This window comes from Microtus pennsylvanicus, chromosome 20 (assembly GCF_037038515.1).
Source record: "Microtus pennsylvanicus isolate mMicPen1 chromosome 20, mMicPen1.hap1, whole genome shotgun sequence".
Lineage (NCBI taxonomy): Eukaryota > Metazoa > Chordata > Mammalia > Rodentia > Cricetidae > Microtus > Microtus pennsylvanicus.
This window is the reverse complement of record NC_134598.1, coordinates 18343444-18365650: the sequence shown is the minus strand read 5'-3', so window position 1 is coordinate 18365650 and position 22207 is coordinate 18343444. Positions and strand designations below refer to the sequence as shown.

The 22207-nt window shown below is 36.9% G+C and overlaps 1 protein-coding gene across 6 annotated transcripts in view; it reads right to left on the bottom strand.

Moving 5' to 3' along the window:
- The window catches only part of Nav3 (neuron navigator 3), a 477963-nt gene that overhangs the window by 30018 nt on the left and 425738 nt on the right, over window positions 1-22207 (bottom strand). For 3 of the 6 annotated variants that reach the window (XM_075954789.1, XM_075954787.1, XM_075954790.1), the window contains 7 exons: window positions 21838-21921; window positions 14174-14285; window positions 7476-7597; window positions 6696-6716; window positions 5832-6004; window positions 4175-4328; window positions 1893-2067 (listed from right to left, as the gene is read on the bottom strand). In XM_075954789.1, the coding sequence (XP_075810904.1) occupies window positions 1893-2067; window positions 4175-4328; window positions 5832-6004; window positions 6696-6716; window positions 7476-7597; window positions 14174-14285; window positions 21838-21921 (841 nt within the window). The remainder of the gene's footprint in view (window positions 1-1892; window positions 2068-4174; window positions 4329-5831; window positions 6005-6695; window positions 6717-7475; window positions 7598-14173; window positions 14286-21837; window positions 21922-22207) is intronic. The other 3 variants (XM_075954788.1, XM_075954792.1, XM_075954791.1) reach the window with 1 other exon arrangement.

Below are 22207 nucleotides of genomic sequence, written 5' to 3'. Positions count from 1 at the left end.
ATGGACTAGACATGGTCAATATATTTATTGCCTACATAAGGTTATTATGCTTATTGTAGAGAGTTTTTCTCATATTAATTATAACCTTTTTAAAAAATTTTTAGACAAAAATTAAATGGGAAAATTGTTGATATCTTGTTTGTACAAATAAAGCTTGTCTGAAGGTCAGAGAACAGAGCTAGTTACTAGCTAACCACAGAGGTCTAGAGGGCTGTACAGACAGACAGGAAATGATATGTCTGGGCAGAGAGAGGAAGTGATAAGGTGGGAGGAAATAGGAACTCACTTTTTTTTGGCTGGGAAGTAAAGCAGGTAAGGTGGTTGTGGCTTGACTCCTTCATCTCTCTGATCTCTCAGCATTTTCCCCTGTATCTAACCATGGACTTTTATTATAAATACCTATTAGAACTTGTGCTACAGTATAGTCTTGGATGATTACAAACATATAAATGTCTGAATTATTTCAAGTGTTAGTTGTTCCACTGGTTATATAAGGAAGGAAAGTATTTTATAGCATTTTTATATTATGAAAGGCCACTAAAATAGAATTTTGAAAATTCTGACTTCTATTTGAAGATGTCCTTAATGAAAATACAATCAATTTCAACATTTAATATCATTTCCTTATCTTCCTCCATCTCATCCTCTGATGCTTGTGCATCTAGGTGCAATTGACTTAGAATTCTGATTCTACAGTGCTGTCTAGTTACCCAGGAACATGTATATCATTGGTTTCCAGTGTCATCTGCTGGTTGTGCCATGCAATTACCACAGATCCCCATGTAAACAATTTCTAAAGGAAATCCTATGTCTGTGATTGAAAGTCACAGGAAGAGTTATATCTTATAATTGAATTGTGCATCAAATATGAAGATGAAATTATGTCATATGACTCTATTTGAAATCAAATCAGATCTGTACCCTTGTTCTATCATTAGTATGCTGAATACAATAAGAGAATCCAGCATGTTCTTTTCCTTTGTTGAAAATTTAATAGAGCTACAGAATGGTGATAGAGGAGCATCATGCTCTCTAGCCAGCATCATGAAGGATAGCACAGTCATTTAGAAGTTGGCTCGGTGCACTGAAAACTCTATTAACTGGCATGAAGCTATTTTTGTTATATTCATGAGGACCAATCACCTTGGAGAATATTTATTCCTCATCTTCTTATTCATGACCATAGAAGAAGTACTTCACTGTGATTTCTAGACTGTATCTATCTCTAAGACTCGGTATTAGAGAATGCTCTTCTAAAATTACAAAACAAGGTTTGAGGACTTAAGAGAGAGAGTCAGCTGGAGCTTGTTATGTTCAAGGTCTGTGTTGGCATTTCATTTGTACTTTAATAAACAAAACTGGCCCGAAGATCAGAGAGGAAAACAGCCCCACTGATTAGCCTTACAGTCTAGGCAGTGGTAATATACACCTTTAATCCCAGTAGCCACACTAGTCTGCCATAGATGGTACAAGATGTTAATCCCAGTTGTGTGGACCTTTAATCCCAGCCCTAGAGAGGATTATAAAACGGGAGAAGACAGCTCACAGTTTCAGTCTCATTCTTAGATCCCTGGAAGCAGGATCGCTATTTTCGAAATGAGGTCTAGGTAAGAGTCAGTGGATGGTTGTTTTGCTTTTCTGGTCTTCATATTGAACCCCAATTTCTGTCTCTGAGTTTTTATTGATCATGCTACAATGGCCAGATGATTTATATAGCTAGTTTCAGGCCAAACCTAGTCTCTTCAGAACTAATTAAATAATATGCACAAGTCTATATGATAAATTTTAGCTATTTCTGAGGATTTTGAAGATAGGTAAAGCTTTCCTGACTGACCCAAGGAGAATAAAAAGGAAGCTTGCTGGACTTTGAGTACACACATGCACTGACTTACCTGAGGTAATGGACTCTGTGATGTTCAGGTTGTTGAGCGAAAGCCCTAAGGATTGGCGAGAGGAAGAGGATGATGCGGTGCTGGAGGACTCAGATGGAGGCCGAGCAGGTTTAGCTGTGTTACCGGTTTCTGCCTTCAACCGGTCATTTTCAGCTTTCAATATTTCAATTTCGTTCTGTTGAGAAGATGTAAAAGGTGAAAAAAAAGTTTGATAAAATGACACAAATTTTGTATCAGACTTAATATGTATGCTTATTATATACAAATGTCAAGCAAACATAATTTAAAAACAGGATTTTATTCCAAAGGAGAAACTCAAATGTGTGAGTTGCTACATTATCTAATACAAGCACAATCATTAATGACATTATGGTACTGAGTACTAAACCAGGGCCTCACACACATGAGGCAAAAGTTCCTTACTAAGCATTATGTTCCATCCTGTTGCTAAAATATACTTTTCATAAGTTTTAAAGTTAAGCATACAGCTCAACATTTGAGTGATTGGCTTGCATTTACAAGGTCCTAAATTCAGTTCTTGATACTGCCAAAAAATAGACCGAAGATTGTTTATATTGGTTATAAATCTATTTTTTATACCTGATATTTGTTCTTATTGTATATAACTTTGTATAAGACTTAGGACTTTCTTATTTAAACAAGAGGGGGAGATGCTGTAGGAATTCCTACTGCCAGTAGTCTTTAAGTTACCTGCCCACTTGGGCGTGGCCTCTGTTATACTATATATGCCAATGTAGAGCATGTGTTTGGTCTCTTCTGGCTGTGGGATTCTGTTGCTATTCCTTGTTCCAGCAAAGAATTGTAATCTTTGAGTCTACCTCTAAATAAATAGCCCTCTATTATACTCAGTTCTGAGCTAGTGTGGGATTTCTTTTAAATGCCCTTCTTAGATTCTAGCACAGATATAACAAGCTGAATATCCCGTGTATTCTTTTAACCCCAGTTCTTAGTGGGGCAAACTGGGGATAGAGGCAGGGGATCACTGTGGCTTTCTGGCTTCTAGGCTAGTCATAAGTTCAGAGAGAAATCCTACCTCAGTGGAATACGAAAAGAGTGATAGAAGACACACAGAGAGGATATGACCTTCTGGCCTATCTGTATGTACATAGATGCACACACATGTGCTTATATGTTCAGAAAGACAAACACAAATGAACTAAATCTTAAAATGGCTCCTAACATGTTCCTAACATTTTAATTTTTAAAAACAATTCAATTATGTGTCTATGTGTTTGTACATGGGTGGGTTTGTGCTTGTGAGTGTACTGTCTCCAGAATCCAAAGAAGGGCGGCAGATTCCCTGGAAGTGGTGTTTCAGGAGTTCCTGAGCCACAGCACTTGGGTGGTGGTAGCTGACCTCAGGTCCAGTGGAAGAACAGAGATTCATCTGAACACTGAGCTTTCTCACCAGACCTAATACCTTTACTGTTAAAAACCATATTAGACTTCCACAGGGCAATGATGCCGGTTACACTTATGTGAATTCATGCCAACTGGAAAAACCAGGCAAAGCAAAAGTAATTACAAGATGGTTTGCGTTCCTTCCGCATCCTGCCTAACTAAGGGGAAAGGTTTTGTTTGGCAGAACAGGGCACGGCACTCATACAAACCACAGAATCCTTTCTGTTTATCTCGACAGCAGTAGGTAAATGGCTTAACATTTGCTTTTCTTATTTGAAGAGACTGGGGGACCAAGTCATCCCTGCTTCACAATGATAAGATGGAAGGAGTCAGAGCACAGACCATTTCTGAACTTCGACTATAGATGCTCCCCAAAGTGCAAAGTCTTTGCTGTCAAAGACGGTGTTCAAAATCACTTCTACTCCCGTATCCTAAAGCCTGCGATAAATGCCTCTAGTTTTCCTCATTATTTTTGCTTTTCAACAGAAAATGGGTAAAAGTCAGATTTCAAAAGAACATCTTTGAAGAACCAACACAAAGGTAGCTCACGGGAAAGTAAAGAAGCCAGAATCATAGTAGTTTCTTACAACTCAACTCCCTGCCCGTATCCATTCACTTGTCCGTGTATCTTGAATTGCCCTGTTTGCCCATTTGCCTTCCCCTCTGCCTACCTGGATTTGAGCAAATCCCCCATTTGGTATTAACAACTGAGTTGCAAAGACTGCAAAAAAAAAAAAAAAAAAGATAGACTATGTTTCCATGGTGGTTTTAAAAGTAGAATTTGTTATCTAACGGCTGTGAGGAGAGAAAAGGCTGGCTTTTATCTTTCCATTTTGTTCCGTGAAGTAGGACGCACAGACCTGCATCCGGTTCATGGCTTCTCGGATCTGATCAAGATGGTGAGCTGAACTGAGGGCCTCCAGCCTGATGTCCGTTAATTTTAATTCCTTTTCTCTGAGCTCGCTCTTCAGCTGCAGAATGATCTCTGCCTCGGCCTCCGTGCATTCACAAATCCTAAAGGAAAGCCAGACACAAACTAGGTCGTCAGGGGAAGCTGAAGGATTAGGGAAAGAAATGATTCTTTTAAAGGTTGAACTGCAGTAATAGCCACCAGGTACAGATGTTTTCTGCTGTTGGCAAAACCTACAGCAAAGGAGAGTTTTACCAGCGCTCATTCATAGGTTCAAAACTGAAATCAGCTGCTTTTCTTTTCATCTTTTTGTCCTGTTTTCTGAAGTTTAAAGGCAGTCTGGTATTAAGGAAGGAAAAGCGATGCTCAGAACTCCCTGGTGTCTGATATGGATAGAACAAACCATTGTGACATTTCAGTGCGTATTTGTCAAGGGGCTTAACCCTCCGTTTGGAACATGAAATTCTCCCTTTTTAAAAGCCCAATCATTATACTCTCAAAATGTTGATTTCTCCCTTTCTAAAACTGTGCAAACAATAACCTCATTTGCCTCCATGCTGTCAGTCAGCATCCATGAAAATCCAATATAAATATTGTAGAAAATAAATTACAGAGATTAGTTTTGGACATTTAAAGAATGGATGAGTGTTACATAAACTTCCTGTCGGACTCTGAAGACTTAGGAGATCATAGCTAATGAAGCTAAGCCACCAATTTCAACCCACGCCAGCAAGCTAACTGGAGGCTGCATGAAGGTCATATTCCCTATATCCTTATTGCTTTGTTGGGGTTTTATGCATAATCTGTCAAGAGATTTCTTTATATTAACTAATAACTCCCCCCTTTAAAATCTGAAGGTTTAGACAGTTGATGACAAAAGTGATGAAATCATGTATTCACAGCATGGTGGTACTCTTTTCTTTGCATGTCTGGGATAGTCGTTTTTGCTGAACATACAAGAACATTTGCACAAAGTACTTTATACGAACATATGAAATTATTTCGCCAATTACATTTTACATGCTGTGGTTCTTTTTGTTTATACTATAAAATTTGGCTACTGTAGAAAAGTCATGATATCTAGTGCAATCAAAGGCAAACGGATTTGGGGTTGGTTTGGGGAAACTATTGTTTAGTTGAAAAACAAAGGGCTGTGTGAAGATGCAAACGCATGCAAAGGATTTTAGAAAAGGACAAAAAAAATCCACGGCGAGGTTAGAACCTGTGTCTTTACAGTTTCATGCAAAACACGCTCTTTTACCGGGATCTATGCTTGTAGATCACAGGGCCATTTTTTCGTTTCTTGGGTGGCCAGACAAGGGGTGACCTGCATGTATGCACATTTAGACAGACACATGGATCAATGCAAGTAAAAAAAAAAAAGAATGATTTAGAAAAGTGTAGGATGAGATTGCGAAACAGCAGATACTAATAGAAAATAGAACAGAAACCAAGATTGTCCACCATTCCTAGCAAGAACTGTAGCGATGGGTAAAAACAGATGAGCTTGTGAGAGTGAGCCGGACTGCATTTAGGACGTAGCCACTGGCCTTGGCTGAAGTCAGTTTTGAAAAGTTGGTCAAAATGATACCAGGGGAGTGACTTACGCTGAGGCCGACTGGGAGGGCTTCATGGTTGTGGAACCACAGTCGCCAGCATTGTGGGGTAGCTTGGGGGATGCTGGCAGAGAGGAATCTGTCAGCTCTTCAATGTCCGAATGTGAGGAAGGCGGCTTCGTGGACTTTTTCTTCCCAAAGGCTTGTTTGAAAGAGCTTCTCAGCTGCAAGGAGGACAGAAGTTACCCTTTTGTCCATCTGAACGCGGAGGGATTATTGGCTGTGGGGCGTTAGTTAGCAGGCACCATCCTAGCCACTGCCTGGGGTGAGTATATGTAAGCAGAGTATTAACAATGGCGGCACAGTATCCCTAAGACATCAATACTGTGCTCTGTAGTTCCCTTTTGTTCTTGTATTAATCCAGCAGAGCGCAAACATGGAGGGCTTTTGAACAGCGCGAGGTCAAGGGCATGGCTGTCAGAGCACTCATTTAAAACTAAGTACCTTGAAGGGATCTCTGTTCCCAAGGCTTCTCTCTTCAAGGCAATTTGTTTTAAATGGCCACTTTAGCGCCACAATCAAGTCATGTCCTGCTGACAGTCCAAACTTAAAAAGCAAAATGAAATCAAATTCACCTGACACTTCATTAATTGTGATTTTTTTTTTGGTGGCTATTCAGATTTCCAATAACAAGACTATTCAAAACCAGAATTGGTATCCCCTACAGCTCTATTCAGAAAGTGGTTTTACTTCTCTTGAAAATTTGAGATTAAAATGAAAAGGCACAAAGAAAAGACATACAAGGTAATCTGTTTTTAAAAGGTATAAAAGCCTGCTGCCAAAATGAATAGCATTCATGCCGAGGTAGGGTGTTTTGTATAGATGCATGCCAAATGTCCACGGTTACATATTCACCTCACTTCCTCTAGAGTTCACCTTGCAGAAATATGAAAGAGTGTAGAATTACAAATCAAGGGAATGAAGGCTGATCAGTATTTTAAAATATTACCTGCATAAACATTTGTTTGAAACAAAAAGATATTTGTTTTCATTATTTCCAGAAAATCACCAGTAAAAGTCTCAACTTGCTTTGAGTGTCCTCAAAAAGCTTCTATCTGTATGAAGGTTGACTTTTGTCTCAAGGTATTGATAGAAATTCTGTTCTTTACTGTATTACCTTTTTTTCTGATTAATATTTTCATAAATAATAAAAATATCTCTAGTAAATTTATGCATAGTTCTTCTAGAGTTCATTTCTATATTCCCACTATGGTCTACTTAGTATTCCTATTATGCTCTGTTAGATAAATACATATATGCCGATAGAAACTAACGCATTTGATTTCTTATGGGCTGGTGCTTTCTTCATTGTACATATTGTAGAGTCCGAGGGTTGGGGAGGCCTTTGGTTTCAAGGTTTCTCCTTTCCCTCTCCCACCTCTATTTCCACCATCCTCATCCTAACCATAATCTTCCTCATCTCCACTGTGATAAGGAAGCCCCACCCTTGATCTCCATCCTAGCCCAGCCTCTGTGCCCTTCAGCGCCATGGCTGCCTAACTTTAGAAGTAAAGAATCTGAATGGGGCTCTGTCGACTGCTGGAGATTTCCAACCCCTCCACCCCCAGCCCCAAGTAAACAGCTACGTCCTTGTGTCGTCCTAAGTTCTAACTTTCACCAGAGGGGATGTCTTACCCAGTTTTTCTTTTTCTTTTTCTTGGAGTCGGCATCATTACCACTGCCAATGCTGGAGTGGCTGGTGGCGCTGTTGATACTAGAAACGCTTTCAGAGGAATGCTGTCTTCTGATGCGGAGATCTAGCAACAGACAGAGGGGGTCAAGTTCACTTACCATCTCAGTCTGCAGGCAGAGGGCGTGTGGCTTTCCAGCTAAGCACGGCTCTCTACAGCCCACTGCAGTGCAGTTTGGGTCTGCTGTATTTAATAAAGTATAACTGTATTTGTTTTAATTAACTGGGTCGTACCCATGAAGCGTCAATGAGAATCTCAAATGGGCCCATGGCACCAGAGGATTGAAGAGTTTTGAGTCTAGTCCAAAGCCGAATGGCTCAGCTCTGTGATTTTTTACCAATACCTAATTAGACAGCCCTTCCAAAAATGATTTGTTTCTAATGATTAGTTCCGTGAAGCAAATGGAAATTCACAAAACGTGAAGAATGAATTCTGTGTCTCTAATATTTGTGCTATGAATAAAGGTACCAAGGCCAAATTCATTAACTTTCCACTTAATGGAATCATACCAGACCACTGCTGAAACATTCCTTGCAAGTCATGCACGCAAACTCTTCATTTCATAGGTGAGGGACATGAACTGCAAAGAAGGTCTGTATATGATCAAGGTTAAAGAAGGGGCGAAAAAAAACCTCCAAGCAACCCCTGATCAGATAAAACTAACTCCCCCTTCTAACTCTTCATCTATGTGTTCTTAATTCCTGTGCAAGAGAGAGTGGAAGTGGCTATTTGTAAATTAAACAGACAACAACTTTATTATAGTACAGTTCTTCTAAGCACATCCCTGGTCCCTGACCCAACAAAGAATAATAAAATCAAAAGCAATAGCAGCTGGGCAGTGGTGGCACATGCCTTTAATCCCAGCACTTGGGAGGCTGAGGCAGGCGGATCTCTGTGAGTTTGGGGCCAGCCTGGTCTACAAGAGCTAGTTCCAGGAAAGGCTCCAAAGCTACAGAGAAGTCCAGTCTCAGAAAAAAAAAAGCAATAGCAAATCTAGACGTCTCCTGATGTACTTAATTTTATTGTTAAAGCAATAACATGTCTTTAACTACTAAATATAATCTGCACACAGTTACATACATGAAAACTGATGGTGTGAGCATTGGTGCTACATTAATTTGTACTTCAACTTAGAGAAGATATTTGGAAGAGAACAGCTTTTGGTATTCAGTATTCTATAAAGGCATCTACTCATCCCAAGTAATTAGCTTATAGTAGGTAGGTAGATATATTAGAATTAAACTTATATTGAAATTTTATCTATTTACAACAACTGGATATTTTCAGTGAGACACTAAGACAATTGTAAAGAAAAATTTGCTTTTAGGATATAACTTGTAGTGTATTTAATTTGCATTGGTATAGATTAACCTAACAAATACAAATTTTGATGGGACTTGTAGGGTGTCAAAATTGCTAAATAATTGCTATATAGCATTTAAAATGTTTCTATGGGAAGCCTGTTCTTTTCTGAAGGGAAGCAGAGTAAGAGTGGATTTGGGGAGGGGGGTGCCTAGTAGTAGTGGAGGAAGGGGAAACTGAAGTTGGAATGTATTGAAAACAAAACAAAGAAAGAAAAGAATTCAAGAGAAATAAAATAAATTAAAATACAATAAAACTAGTTTTGTCAATAAAAACATTTCCATAGAAATAATAGTGTGAAATAAAGTTTGATTCAGTTATCAAATTAATAAAAAGTAAGACTAGCAGATGTCAGTGGATAATAAATTATTCTAAAAAGTATTTACTGTTATCCAATTTCATACATAAACACTCACACACATTTCTGTATAAATAACATATAATATAAAATATATTGTATTTATTACAAATAACTGATCAATAGTTGATAACTAAGGAAAAACTCCTATAAAATGATATTATATCTGTGTAAAGAAAAGGAAAATTTCCATACTTTCAACTTTCAACCTTTTAACATTTTTATTATACTTTTCAAATATAATCATATTCAAGGATGTATTTGTATTCCTCTATTTTAAATGTCATGTAATCGAGTAGACTAGCTATTTATATCTATTTCTTTATTTAAGACAAAATAGAATACCATGTACAAAAACTTAGATATATCTATAAATGAATTAATATTTTTGTGATAGGTTTACTTACCAGACTGGTAATAAATATAGCATAAAATTTAGAGAACAACAGTGGGTTAACAGATGGGACTTTTGCCAGATTGGCCTGTGTAGAAAAGTGTCACCTCGCTGCATATATTTATCCTAGGGCCAGATGTCAAAATGTAGAGAAAACTGCAGTTTCAAAGCTTCAAAGACAGCATTTCAACCTCATCAGCTGAATAACCAGCGAGAGCTGCATGGCTTGGACAGGCAACTATTTTTGCCATGCAACACTGGCTGTCAATAGAATACAAGCAACATATTTGTAGTAACAGAACTAAATGATGTTTCAATACTTCAGAAATATGAATCCTGCTACATATTCAACTATTCTGTCTTCTGATTGCTCTCAAGGTGTAATATTTAAACATTTTTAATGCTTTTGGGTAAATTTAGACCTAACCGATTATCCAGCCCACACTTGCAAGCAACAAAATTCCTATATTTGGATTCTAGAAGATACAGTAAGCTACCTGTTGCCTAAGATAAAAGGCGTCATTCCAGAAAGCCTCACTTCAGTGACTTGTGTTGTATTAAGGGAAGGATTAAGCCTTTTTAAAGCCCTTCTGGACCTATTTATGACACGAAGATTTAGAACATAAGCTGCTTTATTATAGCTCTGAGATAAGCCTTAAATATGCAGTAATTTTCCATGCAGCATATAAATCAATTTCCCTACATGGAAAGTTGCTGAATTTTTAGCAGAAGTAGCTCAAGAAAATAAGTCTGTTTTTCACAGTAAGTATACCCCTTCACGTATTTTTTTGTAAAACTTAAATTCAACCATATAATTTTTGATTTTGTTATTCCTTTCTATAAACTTTGGATAAGCTTTCATGTGGTGGTTTGAATAGGAATGACCTCTGCAGACTCATGAGTTTGAATGTGTGGTTCATAGGGACTGGCACTATTAAAAAGTGTGGGCTCAATGGAGTAGGTGTAACCTTGATGGAGGGAAGAAGTTTGTCACTGAGGGGGTGGGCTTTGAGTCTCACAAGCGCAAGCCAAGCTTAAGGGTTCAGGTCTCATCCTGCTGCCTTTGGATCCTGGTGTAGAAATTTTAGCCCCTTCTCCAGCAGCATGTCTACCTGCCTGCCACCATGCTTTCCCTGATAATAACGATGGACTAAACCTCTGAACTGTAAACCAGTCCCAATTAAATGCTTCCTTTAATAAGAGTTGCCATGGTCATGGAAACTCTTCAAAAGAATGGAAATCCTAACCAAGACACTCCTACACATTTAAGGTATTGCCACGGCCAAAATACAAATGAAAAGATTTTCTAGCATAAATTTAAGAAGATAGATTTAATAGGTATAGGGGAGAAACGTAAATATAAATACTTTCCCAGAAATATATCACAGGGGACTTGAACCAGTTTAGGGGGCTAGGAGGCCTGCTTTGGCTAAATCCTGCAGTTTTCTAAAACGGTTTGATTTTTATCAAATAGAGGAGAATATCAGAAGTAAGCAGGGTATAATAAGAAGTTCAGGCTGGAGAACAATTTCAACAAGGAGTACACATTATAACACAAAAGCAAGAGGCAAATTCAAGAACTACGAATCACTGAATATTTGTTGAGTGAGTCAAGCTGGTGAGGAGATGTAGTGTCATATTTAATAGTCCGAATTTCTCACAGTAGACAATGGAGTCCTGGTTAGTACATGTTTTTACACAACTTCTCTGGCTTTGATGTGAGGGATGTTGTGGACCGGTGGTTCTCAACCTATGGGTTGTGATGCTTCAAAAAAAAAAACAACTAGAAAACACAGATATTTACATTACCAATTAGGAGAAAAATTACAATTACGAAATAGCAACAAAAATAATTTTATGGTTGGGGTCACCACACATGAGGAATTGTATTAGAGGGTTGTAGCATTAGGAAAAGTTGAGAACCACTGGTGTACTCTGTAGAAGATTTTTCATCTGGGTGGTATTAGGGATTAGAATTAGGGCCCTGTGGATGATAGATAGGCACTTTATGGCTGAGTTATAGCCCCTGTCCATACGTAGGAAGAAGTTAAGAAACATAGAGCCTATGTAGAAGTCCATAGTCAGAGTTCAGGGGAGAGATGGAGGATGGTGATAAAGTCAGAGAAAAGAGAACATTCAAGAGCTATTGAAGGCATGGAGTCAATAAACCTATAGATATATTGAACAAGGGGAACAGTGCTTATGACTGACATGTACCATTTCTGGCTATAAAAGAAAAAAGATGGTAATATTCAGAGACAAAGGATGGTGAATAGAGAAAGTCTGAGAGGAAAGATGGCAAGTACAGAATGTTGATCTTCAGGTGCCAGAATTAAACCCAAAGGCATCCTAGTATATCTCTCCTTTGGCATTAAGAGGTGACCTTGGCTTCAAGGCATAGTAGACCAGTTCCTAGTAAAAGCAATAATTGTAGCTTGAGCAGTAGACAAATTCATAGACTTTTAGATAGAATATATAACATCATATGATAAGAATCATAATAAAGAAGAATATAGGATACCAAAAATTAAAAATGGATACAGAAGAGTGAATGGAATTTACCACAGAAAAATTTACAAGGAATTAAAAAGGACTAGAAATATCACAGTAGCTCATGAAATGATCCCAGCAGTTGGCACAAGGGATTGTGTGCTCTTTAACAGTTTCTGTACAACAAAGAAAGCCATCAGGCAACATAAAGAGCTCGCCTACAGAATAGTAGGACATTTATCCCAACTAAACACACAACAGGAAATTAACATATAGAAACTATAAAGGACTTCAAAAATGAAATATCATCCTTGAGAGATAGCTGAGTTGTTAAGATCACTGATTGCTGTTTCAAAGGACCCATGTTTGATTTCCAGCACCCACGTGACAGCATCCACATTTGTCAGCCCAGTCCCATGGGATCCAACGACCTCTTCTGGCTTCTGTGGACACTAGGCACACTATGCTTTGCTCAAACATCCATTGAGGCAAAACACTCATAAATAAATAATAAATATAAAAACTTAAAATATTATATACCGAAATAGAAGTCTCACCCAGTCGATAAGTGGACTAGTGAATTGAATAGCTAGTTCTCAAAGAAAGAATTTAAAATAACCAATATATATTTGATAAAGTGTTCAGCATCATTAGGCATCGGGAGATATAAATTAAAACATGCTGTGATTCCACTCTAGCCAGAGTAACTGTTATCAAGAATGTCAATGGTAAACGCTGGCAAGGGAGAGGGGAGGATGGTAGCTGGTCTACAATAACAGGTACAAAGTAACTACTACATTACTCACAGAAACTAGTAACAGATCTATCATTAGACCCAACTATACCACTGAAGGTATATACCTGAAGGATTCTCGGTCATCATGCCATAGAGATACTTGCATAGCCATGTTTACATGGCACTATCCTGATAACCAAGATAAAGAGCTAGCCTATACATTCACCAACAGACACTAGGTAAAGACAGAATAATTTTCAGGAAGATAGCGGACCAGAAAGAGGGAAAGAAGGATGAGAAAAGAAGACAGACTGTGAGGGAAGCAAGAATAAAATATAATGACATATATGTATGAAATATCATGGCGATTAAAAAATGCTGCATGAAGAACAATGCAGGGCAGCATGAATATTTGCAAAAATAAACATTTCAAGTGTGAGGGTTTGGGCATCACTAGTAGAATCTGTTTCCCTACCTAATACAAGAAATTGAAATATTTAATGAATTAAGTATTACATATGTCACTATTGGTCCTGGACAAAATACTTTTGGTGCAAGGGTGGGAATAAGGGGTGTCATCCCAGTGGGTTGAAGAGTGATGGGAACCCACTGGGATGGAGTGGGAAGAACCCACTGGGATTGGAGACATGGGAAGAATGCAAAACTATTTATAAGAACTAGTCTGGAGCTGAGAAAAGAGGGGATAAGGCATTCAGGATTTAGAAAAGGATTTGAAATTGAAGGAAGAACAATGTACTTTAACATGCTGATGTCAAGATATAAATAAATAGAACATAGGTAAAGAAGAATTAGGACTTTAAAAAAATGAGCATTTTTTTCCACGGTGTTCCAAGGCATCGGCATGGTGGCAAAAAATCACACAGGCATAGTACTGATACACTTTTATATGGCTTCTTGTCACATTAAAACTCCTGGCTACCGGAATTGTACCTTCTCATTGACCCTTCCCATAAGACCATGCTCCCAGTGTATATTGAATCTTGATTATCATATCCATTCTTAGGCTTGATTTGCTTGAAGTCAGACAATTAACCAACTTTCAACCTACCAGCTTCAATGTACTAGTTCAAGCAGAGAAGAATGTGTGCATGACTGCTTACAATTTCATAATCTAAAATTCACTGGATAATGAAAGCTAACGTTCACAAGGTTTGGAATTCCGAAGCAGTTATATTACTTACTATAAAAGGTGGCACCACCGAGTAAGTAAAACTCTACTGTGACTAATCCCATGCCATTGTTTACAGTATGGGGTGACACAGGGCACAGCTTGAAGTATACCTTTGGGAGGGTGGTCTGGGCCATTCAGCGCACCCTGAATAGCCGCCTGGGCAGCAGAGTTCTGGGCTTTCAGCATTTCAATCGTTTCCCGTAGTTCTATGAGTTCCGATTCCTATGGAATGAACAGAATTTGGTAGTTTAATGTCTAGAAAGAAATAAAAGGTCATTGTTAATACTTTCCTGTCAAATGAATTTGATAGTATTTGGCCCTATACTCCTGAAGGAGTTGGAGTCTTTGCTGACCTTGTCAAATTGTATCTAAATTTTTGTTAGCTAAAGAAGGAATTTTAACAATCCTATCCTATGAAAGTAATCTCAGGAGTCCACAATCCTTTCAAAGGGAGGTACATGGCTGATCCCTTCAAAGCAAGGCAAGATAAACCGTCACTCAGTTTAGCATTACCTCTGGGAACATTAGATATTAAATCTCAATATTTCAACTTAACACTATGTTGCCTTTGGTGTCCAATGGATACCCTGATTTTAGATTTTGTCTGAAATGCTTTTTACCTTGGGAATTGATTCTCTGTCTTTGAGCATAAATCTTGGCACTCATTCGAAACTCATTTCTTTGAACTGTCACCTTACTGTGTTCGGAGGGCATATTAAAGTCACCTTAGAACCCTGATATTATTTTCATGCAGGAGTGAATAGAAACATAGGAAATACAAAGACTTTATATATTAAATTATAAATAATATCAGTGTCCTTTCTTGGTGTCTCATAGATTACAAGGAAAAGCTAAGGAATTTCGTTGCAGAAAGTTGCCTCATATGTTGAAATGTCCAGTAACGATTCTAATCTTAGGTAGACAATGCAATTGCTTGAAACGACACGGGAAATTAGAATAGATACACAATCAGTGTCTCGTGATTGTTTCCCCTCTCTCTTTTTCTCTTTTTTTCAGAGAAAAGATTTCATTCTGTTGCTCAGGCAACAATACAACGTCTTGGCCTCCCATGTGCTGGGGTTACAGGCATGAACATCATGTTGCCCTTTATACATCTATTTGCTTGAGTATGTCCCATGTTCGTGATGGACACTGGTTAGATTGAAAAATAAACTCTTGTGAACATTAAACAGTTTGTAAATACAAACCTCATAATGAAAATTAGAAGGACATTACTGAAATTATATATAGATTTGAAATAATTTGCTGTAACCATTCATCTCTCGTAAAGGAAGCATATCACATTGTAGACACAATTTACAACCCCGTACATCATAACAACTTTGTCTCCCCCAACTTCTGCTTTGTGTCTCTTGTTCAATTACTACAAGTAATTTTACTAAAACTTGATGTTTCTACTTGAAACCCTGGAGAGAGAAAGTATTTACTGGAAATAGATTCACATAATTTAAAAATCAATTTTATAACCAGTGCTTAGGTGAGTGCTAAATTTTAATTAAAGTCAGATTTTCATCCTTGGATTTGGAACCAATGATGCTTATGTTACAGACTTAAAAATCTGCTAAAATATTTAAAATATTTGACTCTGGCTTTACAGAAAGAAATGGAAATAAGATCTTATGCAAATGTAATAATTGAGCTTAATTTTGAGCTAGCTGAGTTATTTAAATGCCAAAGCTTTAATCTCCTCTAGAGAAGTCTCTTGTATAAACTTTGTTTTTTCAAGACAGAGTTTCTCTATGTAGTCCTAGCTGTTTTTGAACTAGTTCTATAGACCAGACTGGCCTTGAACTCACAGAGATACCCCAGCCTCTGCTTCCAGAGTGCCAGGATAAAAGGTGTGCACCACTACATTGATTTTTTTTGTCTAACCCTTTAAAAGTGATTAAAAGTGGAATATTCATAGAATATGGCCTTTTGTAACAATGCATTTAATACACCTTAGAAGAATGATCACTTTGTAAAATTAAGGTTTACTTTGAAAATGGCAGATATCTATAGACCAATTGTTTTCTGTGATGGTTTAGTTAAACTAAGTGAAGTATAACTAGGTAAGAAATATATTTACTATATGACTTTGAAAACTTCTATCTGTTAAAAACTAGCTGATATGAATTCATGTTGGTATTTCTACAGGGCGGCTTTTTAAGCATAAATAACTGCCTATAACAAATTCTGTAAGATTTTAATTAAACTGATAGCTAAATTCCATAAGGATGGATATGATCTGTTCAAAACTATATTTTTTATTCCCTACATCTTCAAAAATTTCCAATAATGAAATCTACTCTCATTTTGTCATTCAAGCTACAACCATGACCTTTTTGAGAATTTCATATGTTTACCTTTTGCCAAATATCCTTTCCCTTACAGGCCAAAATGAAATACCCCTGTCAAAAAAATAAAATAAAAGAGGTCCCTTTTATACCATTTAATGGAATATCTTATTTTGCTGCTGAGAGATTATTCTTTTTGATTGATTTATAATTCAATTTATAATGCTGGAGTGATTTTATGAAAAGTTCTGGTTTACACGCAATAGATGTACTTGTTCTCTGAAGAAAAAAATTTCAGCTTTACTACTCACATATAATAGGATTAATGTGTTTTCAGCTAGGGAGTACAGGTGTTATATGAAAACATCAAAACTTTCACAGTGTATTATAAACAGAAAGTCTCTGCATGGCTAAGTAAGTAGAACTATCTTTACTGAGTAGTAAGGAAGTCACAGTTCCCTTTCTTTCTTCCCTGGTAGAAGAATAGAAATTAACAAAAAGTACTTTAAATATTTGAATAGGATTTAGAAAAATTCCAATATTATTCTGGCCCTCATTGTTCTTTTGTCATTAGAATTGGTTGTTCATATTGATTTTCCTGCATATTTTTCCAGGATTACTGTGATGCATTGAAATTACAATGTTGCCTCAAAACACGTACATGTATCTCCACCCCTACTTCTCTTTTGCTTCCTTGCTGGTGAGACGGTGGGATAAGGACTATGGACAGTAATGAATTCCAGAAACAGATGATGACAAAATCATAAGACAATCTGAAATGTCTTCAAATGGTCTCTATTTTGTTGTGGACAACAGAAAATACTTAAGTCTAGAGAGTCACTGGTCAGCCTTTATGGAAATACTCTGAGAAATAACTATGTCATAAAGATTACTGTTTAGTCTGTTGTTCAATACAGCCATTCAGACTTCTTTTCTGAAACACAAGCGAAAACAGGTCTGACTAATTCCACGAGGATGCCTAGGAATTAAGATGTCAGATAGTATTTTGTTGTCTCTCTCCAATTCCTGTAATAAATTCAATAACGATTCCATGACTTCTGTAGACCATGTAAAAATATACTTTGATGTGGTTTCTAATTTGGATAGTTGCCATATATATTTTAGGCTATACAAATTATGAATATCATCTTTGAAATGCTTCAAAAAAGTAATCAAGTATTTCCTTGATACTAGCCTTTGATATTCTTTCCAAACTAATTTCCTAGTTGTTCTTGGCCTCTTTCAAAACTTCTCATTAAGTTCCACTAAAAACCCTACAAGCTTGACAAGAAATCTTGTGAAACAACTGAACCTTCTAGGCAACGCTGTTCAATTTTACACTAAATCTGTCTTTACTTCCTAAAAATGGTACTCAGTTAATCTCACAGTTTAGTTGTGGTTTTCTTGAGAACATTCTTCTCTCCCCAGTCTTCTATGCATTTGCTTTGAAATCTACCTATTTTTAAAATTCGTATTATTTTTTTCTTACCTCATAGAAGTTAATAAAAATTTGCTGAAATACTAATTAGGCAAATGAACCTTGAAACTAGAGACTGAGATTAAAAATACAGTTCTATATTCTTGATGATTTTTCTTAAGATTGTTCTATCAGAGAGTGATATACCCTTTTTATCTTAGTTCCCTGACAAATGCCTTTCCTGAAATATTAAATGTTATGCCCTCGGCTTTTAGAAAAATGTCGAAGTGAACAATGTGTTTTGTCTTCTGTTATTTCATGACCCCAATTTAAGAACCCATGAGATACATTTATCCTTAAATCCAGGGCCAAGATGTTAGTCTGTTCAATCTAAATCATTCTCTTTTGGTCAGACAAGGAGAACAAAACACACCAAGAAATCTCTCTTTGTTCCTTAGCTTCCCTGAAAGCTGCTCAATTTAGGGCTTTGTGACTGGTCCATGCGGTTTAGATACATTGCATACATTCATCTCTTGATTTGATGCAGTTTCTGTTACTGAATAACACCATAGTCCAAGTTATTTTATAGATTTCTTCAAAGAAAAATAAATATGAATTCACAAATTCGATATGCACAGAAAGCTATCAAGATTCATGTCTCTGTATAGCTCTGAACTGAAGAGGAATTACTTTATGCTTAGTTAAAAGTAGTAAAGGCAATATCACCCTTGATATTTCTGGACAATTTCCAACAATTTTGATGATGTTATTTGAAGTGTACTATGTATATAATAACAAAAGTCCTTATATTAAGGAATTATATTTTGTGGCTGACTACATCCACATAAAACCTGAGAAAACTTGGAAAGGAATTATAGACACACACACACAAAACCACAAAGTTTAGCCAAATTTTTTGGGCTGGTGGTGTGCTACGGCTCCCTTAAGAAAGCTCTTCATGATTCAGTGGTAGCAAAAAACAAAACAAAACAAAATGCGTGGTCTCAAACAGCTCCCTGGTTTGGCAGCAGAAATGGTTCTGACTCTTTTGACAGGTCAGGCTACAGAGCATTTAAATGGGGTCTATGAATGAACTGTTACAATTTGCTTAATGGCATCATAGACCCACTTTGTACCTAAAAATGGGGCAATGAAAATGGCTCTCAGAGGCAGTGAAGGGACCTTCAACGTGCTGGACTAGGCAGGGCAAGCAGGCGGGGCCATGTTGGCCCTCACCATGCCCACTTAGTATTAAAATAACGTGCACTGCTGGCCAGAAAATAATTACAGAAACACAATAAAGACAAATTCAGACATAAAAGACCTCTAAATGAGACACAGTGTGTTTTAAAAAGGTACATAGGCTTGGGAGAGAGAAGAAAAAGAGTTTAGAGAGTTATAAAAAGAAGTACATTAAAAAAAATAAACCAAAGTCTTTAAAGAGACAGAATACACTTGTAGGAAAAGTAATAGAGTAAGAAAAATAAGTCATGTAAAGATGGAATATACAGAGAGTCTGGATTATATATACTATTGTGTTTTCTTTGACTATTTTGACTGCAGAGAGACATTTGATTCTGGGGACTGCTAAGGTAAACCGCCATAGAAATCTTAAAGGTGTCTTGACTTTAAAAGTCTTCAGACATTATAAGTTAACATGCTTGTGTATTTTACAGAATTATGTTGGTAATTTTACTTGTACACATATAAAAGAGTTAAAGGAAATATGAAGGGATTGCCAAGAGTCACTGTTCAATTTGCTTTCTTCAAGACGTTCCAATGAATGCTAATCAGTATTTTCAGAATATACCCAACATATGCCAGATATGAATTAGTTTATGTCCTTTTTTTCACTTTTGCACGTATATTTGTGCGTGGTGAACATATATGTGCACATATGTGTATACATGTAGGTATGCATGTGTACATGGATAGATAGGGTTTGAGGTAGATGTTGATTATCTTCCTAGATTGTTCTCCACCGTATGTATTTTGCGTCTCTTGATGAACTTGAATCTAGTATGTATATCCATCTGGTTCTTGGAATTGTCTGTTTCTGCCACCCACCTCCGAAAGTAGGATTATAATCCTACTTATAAGTAGGCCCTCATACACTTTTGGCTTTTATACTGGGTTCTGGAGGAGTCCTTACTCTAGATCTCATACTTCCATGGCAAAAGATTTATCCCAACTTCTCCCTAGTTGGAATTTTATAAGGAAAAAAGAGAAATGTGCAGAAAGATGATATTTCTAGATTGCCCTAATACACGTGATGCAAGCATAATATTTTGCTTGTTTTTCATGTTGATACTACAAGGTACCTATTTGTTATTATTGTGACTTTGAGAGACATCAGCGATTAAAAAGAACACCCAACTGTTAAATCAGTGAATTTTAGGTTAAGCTATCTCAAGATTAGATAATTCTTTTTTGTTTTATTTTGTTTTGTTTTCTAAGACGAGTTTCTCTGTGTAACAGCCTTGGCTGTTCTGGAACTTGCTCTATAGTTGAATTCATAGAGATTCACCTGCCTCTGCCTTCTAAGTGCTGAGATTAAAGGTGTACACTATCACCGCTTTGCTAAGACTAGATAATTCTTAAGAGACACAGTCAGAATTCATGTTCAAGGTTTCCAGTTCCAATGTTATTAGACATTCTTTCATGCTTGGCTTATAAAGGACCTTATAATCATGTTTTCTGGGTTTTAAGCTACACAGTGAAGTAGCAATCCATAACAAAGAAGGAAATTACAAAAGAGGGAGGGAAGGAAAGGGGATAATGATAGGAGAGAAAAAGATGAAGCAGGGAAAGAAGGGAGGAACGAAGAAAGGGGAAGGAGTCGAAAGAGGGAAGTTTAAGAACTCAGAGGGGTTTGTTAGAAATCTTCTAGAAAGGTTTGATGAAATTGGACAGAATATTGTTGTGGGCAGAAATCTAGGCTCTAAAATAAACTAGTGGACCTGGTTGTATTAGGTAATTATACAAGGATATTACATTATACACCTTTGAATTTGACTATTCATATATTTTCTAAAAACAAGTTTCATGCACTTACAAAACTTGATAATGCAACACCTTACAACAGCTAAACACAAAACTGAAGCTATCCCTACAGGCAAATTGGCACAAATTGAAACTATCCAGAACTTCTTAGAATGTAGATTTGCATGGGAATCAGATGAATACAGGGACATCTGCCAGTGCTTTGTATATATGTAGCCTTTATAAAACATTTCCATGAGCTTCAGAGCCAACAATACAAGAAAGTCAAGGACACAGAACAAACAGCAGGAAAGAAAACTGGTCTTCATAGGAGAGTGACCAACATCTTTCTTGATAGATTAGAATATTTAAATGTATGTGCCTCTGAGAACTCAATTCCGCTCCCTTCTTTTTAGTATTCTTTATTCAACAGTATAAAATCCTTTGAAAAAAAGTAAAAATAAAAATAAAATAAAATAAAATCCTTCGCATGTCTTCTAAGGTTTTGATGTAATTGAAGTAATATTACTTCAAATAAACATAGCATCTCAGATGTCTAATAATTTTTGATGCAAAAACACTTAAAACTGTTCCTATCATAACTGGTACATTCTCATGTCTCCTACTTCGGAATTCTAATGTTTCTAGGCATCTTTCTTGATGTGTCAGCTTACAGCCATGATTTACTTATAGGCTTTTGGAGCACGCATTTTTGAAAGTTTTCATTTAAGTACATTTCGTATTAACTACATAACAATATGAGCATATTTGAATTCTCCTACACAAAGCTTCCTCTTGACATTTGGTTTTCATTTGCAGATGTAGTTGGAGGTAAAGAGACAGACCTGTACCTCAGAACTTGGTGTGCATTTGTGTCTCTTTGTGCTCATGTGGACAATCTGATTGTGTCTTTAGATTACAGCTGGAAAGGAAATGGCACCGTGTACTCATGGCTTCAATTTATTGCAGAATGGGTGCTCTGCGGTATTGTTTTAAGGCACTAACACCTTCCTGATATTCAGCGTTCTGTGAAGTATACTCTCTCCTTTCGGGCCTCAGTGGCAATTACTGGTCATACCTTTTGTTCTGCCGTCATGGTCAGACTCTGCAGTCGGCCAGTCATATTCCCTAAACTCTTCTCAAAAGCTGCTACGAGGTGAGCCTGCAAAGAAAATAGAAGGAAGATAGAATGTCAGTGTCTCCTGTGGCTAAGATTAAGTCCTTCGTTTTACAAAATGCTTAATTTGAGCTGTTTCAACGTTTTAAGTGCCGTGACTGTCATGGTTAGGTCTCAGTGCTGACGCTCCTTTAACACATATCTCCATTTTCCATTTCTAAATTTTGGTTTTCTAAAAATCAGCGTTTCAGTCTTTTGACATTTAATATGGCTCGGTTTCCAAAAGGGGGTGGTATTTTTTTTTTTTTTTTCAAATAACAACACCTCTGAC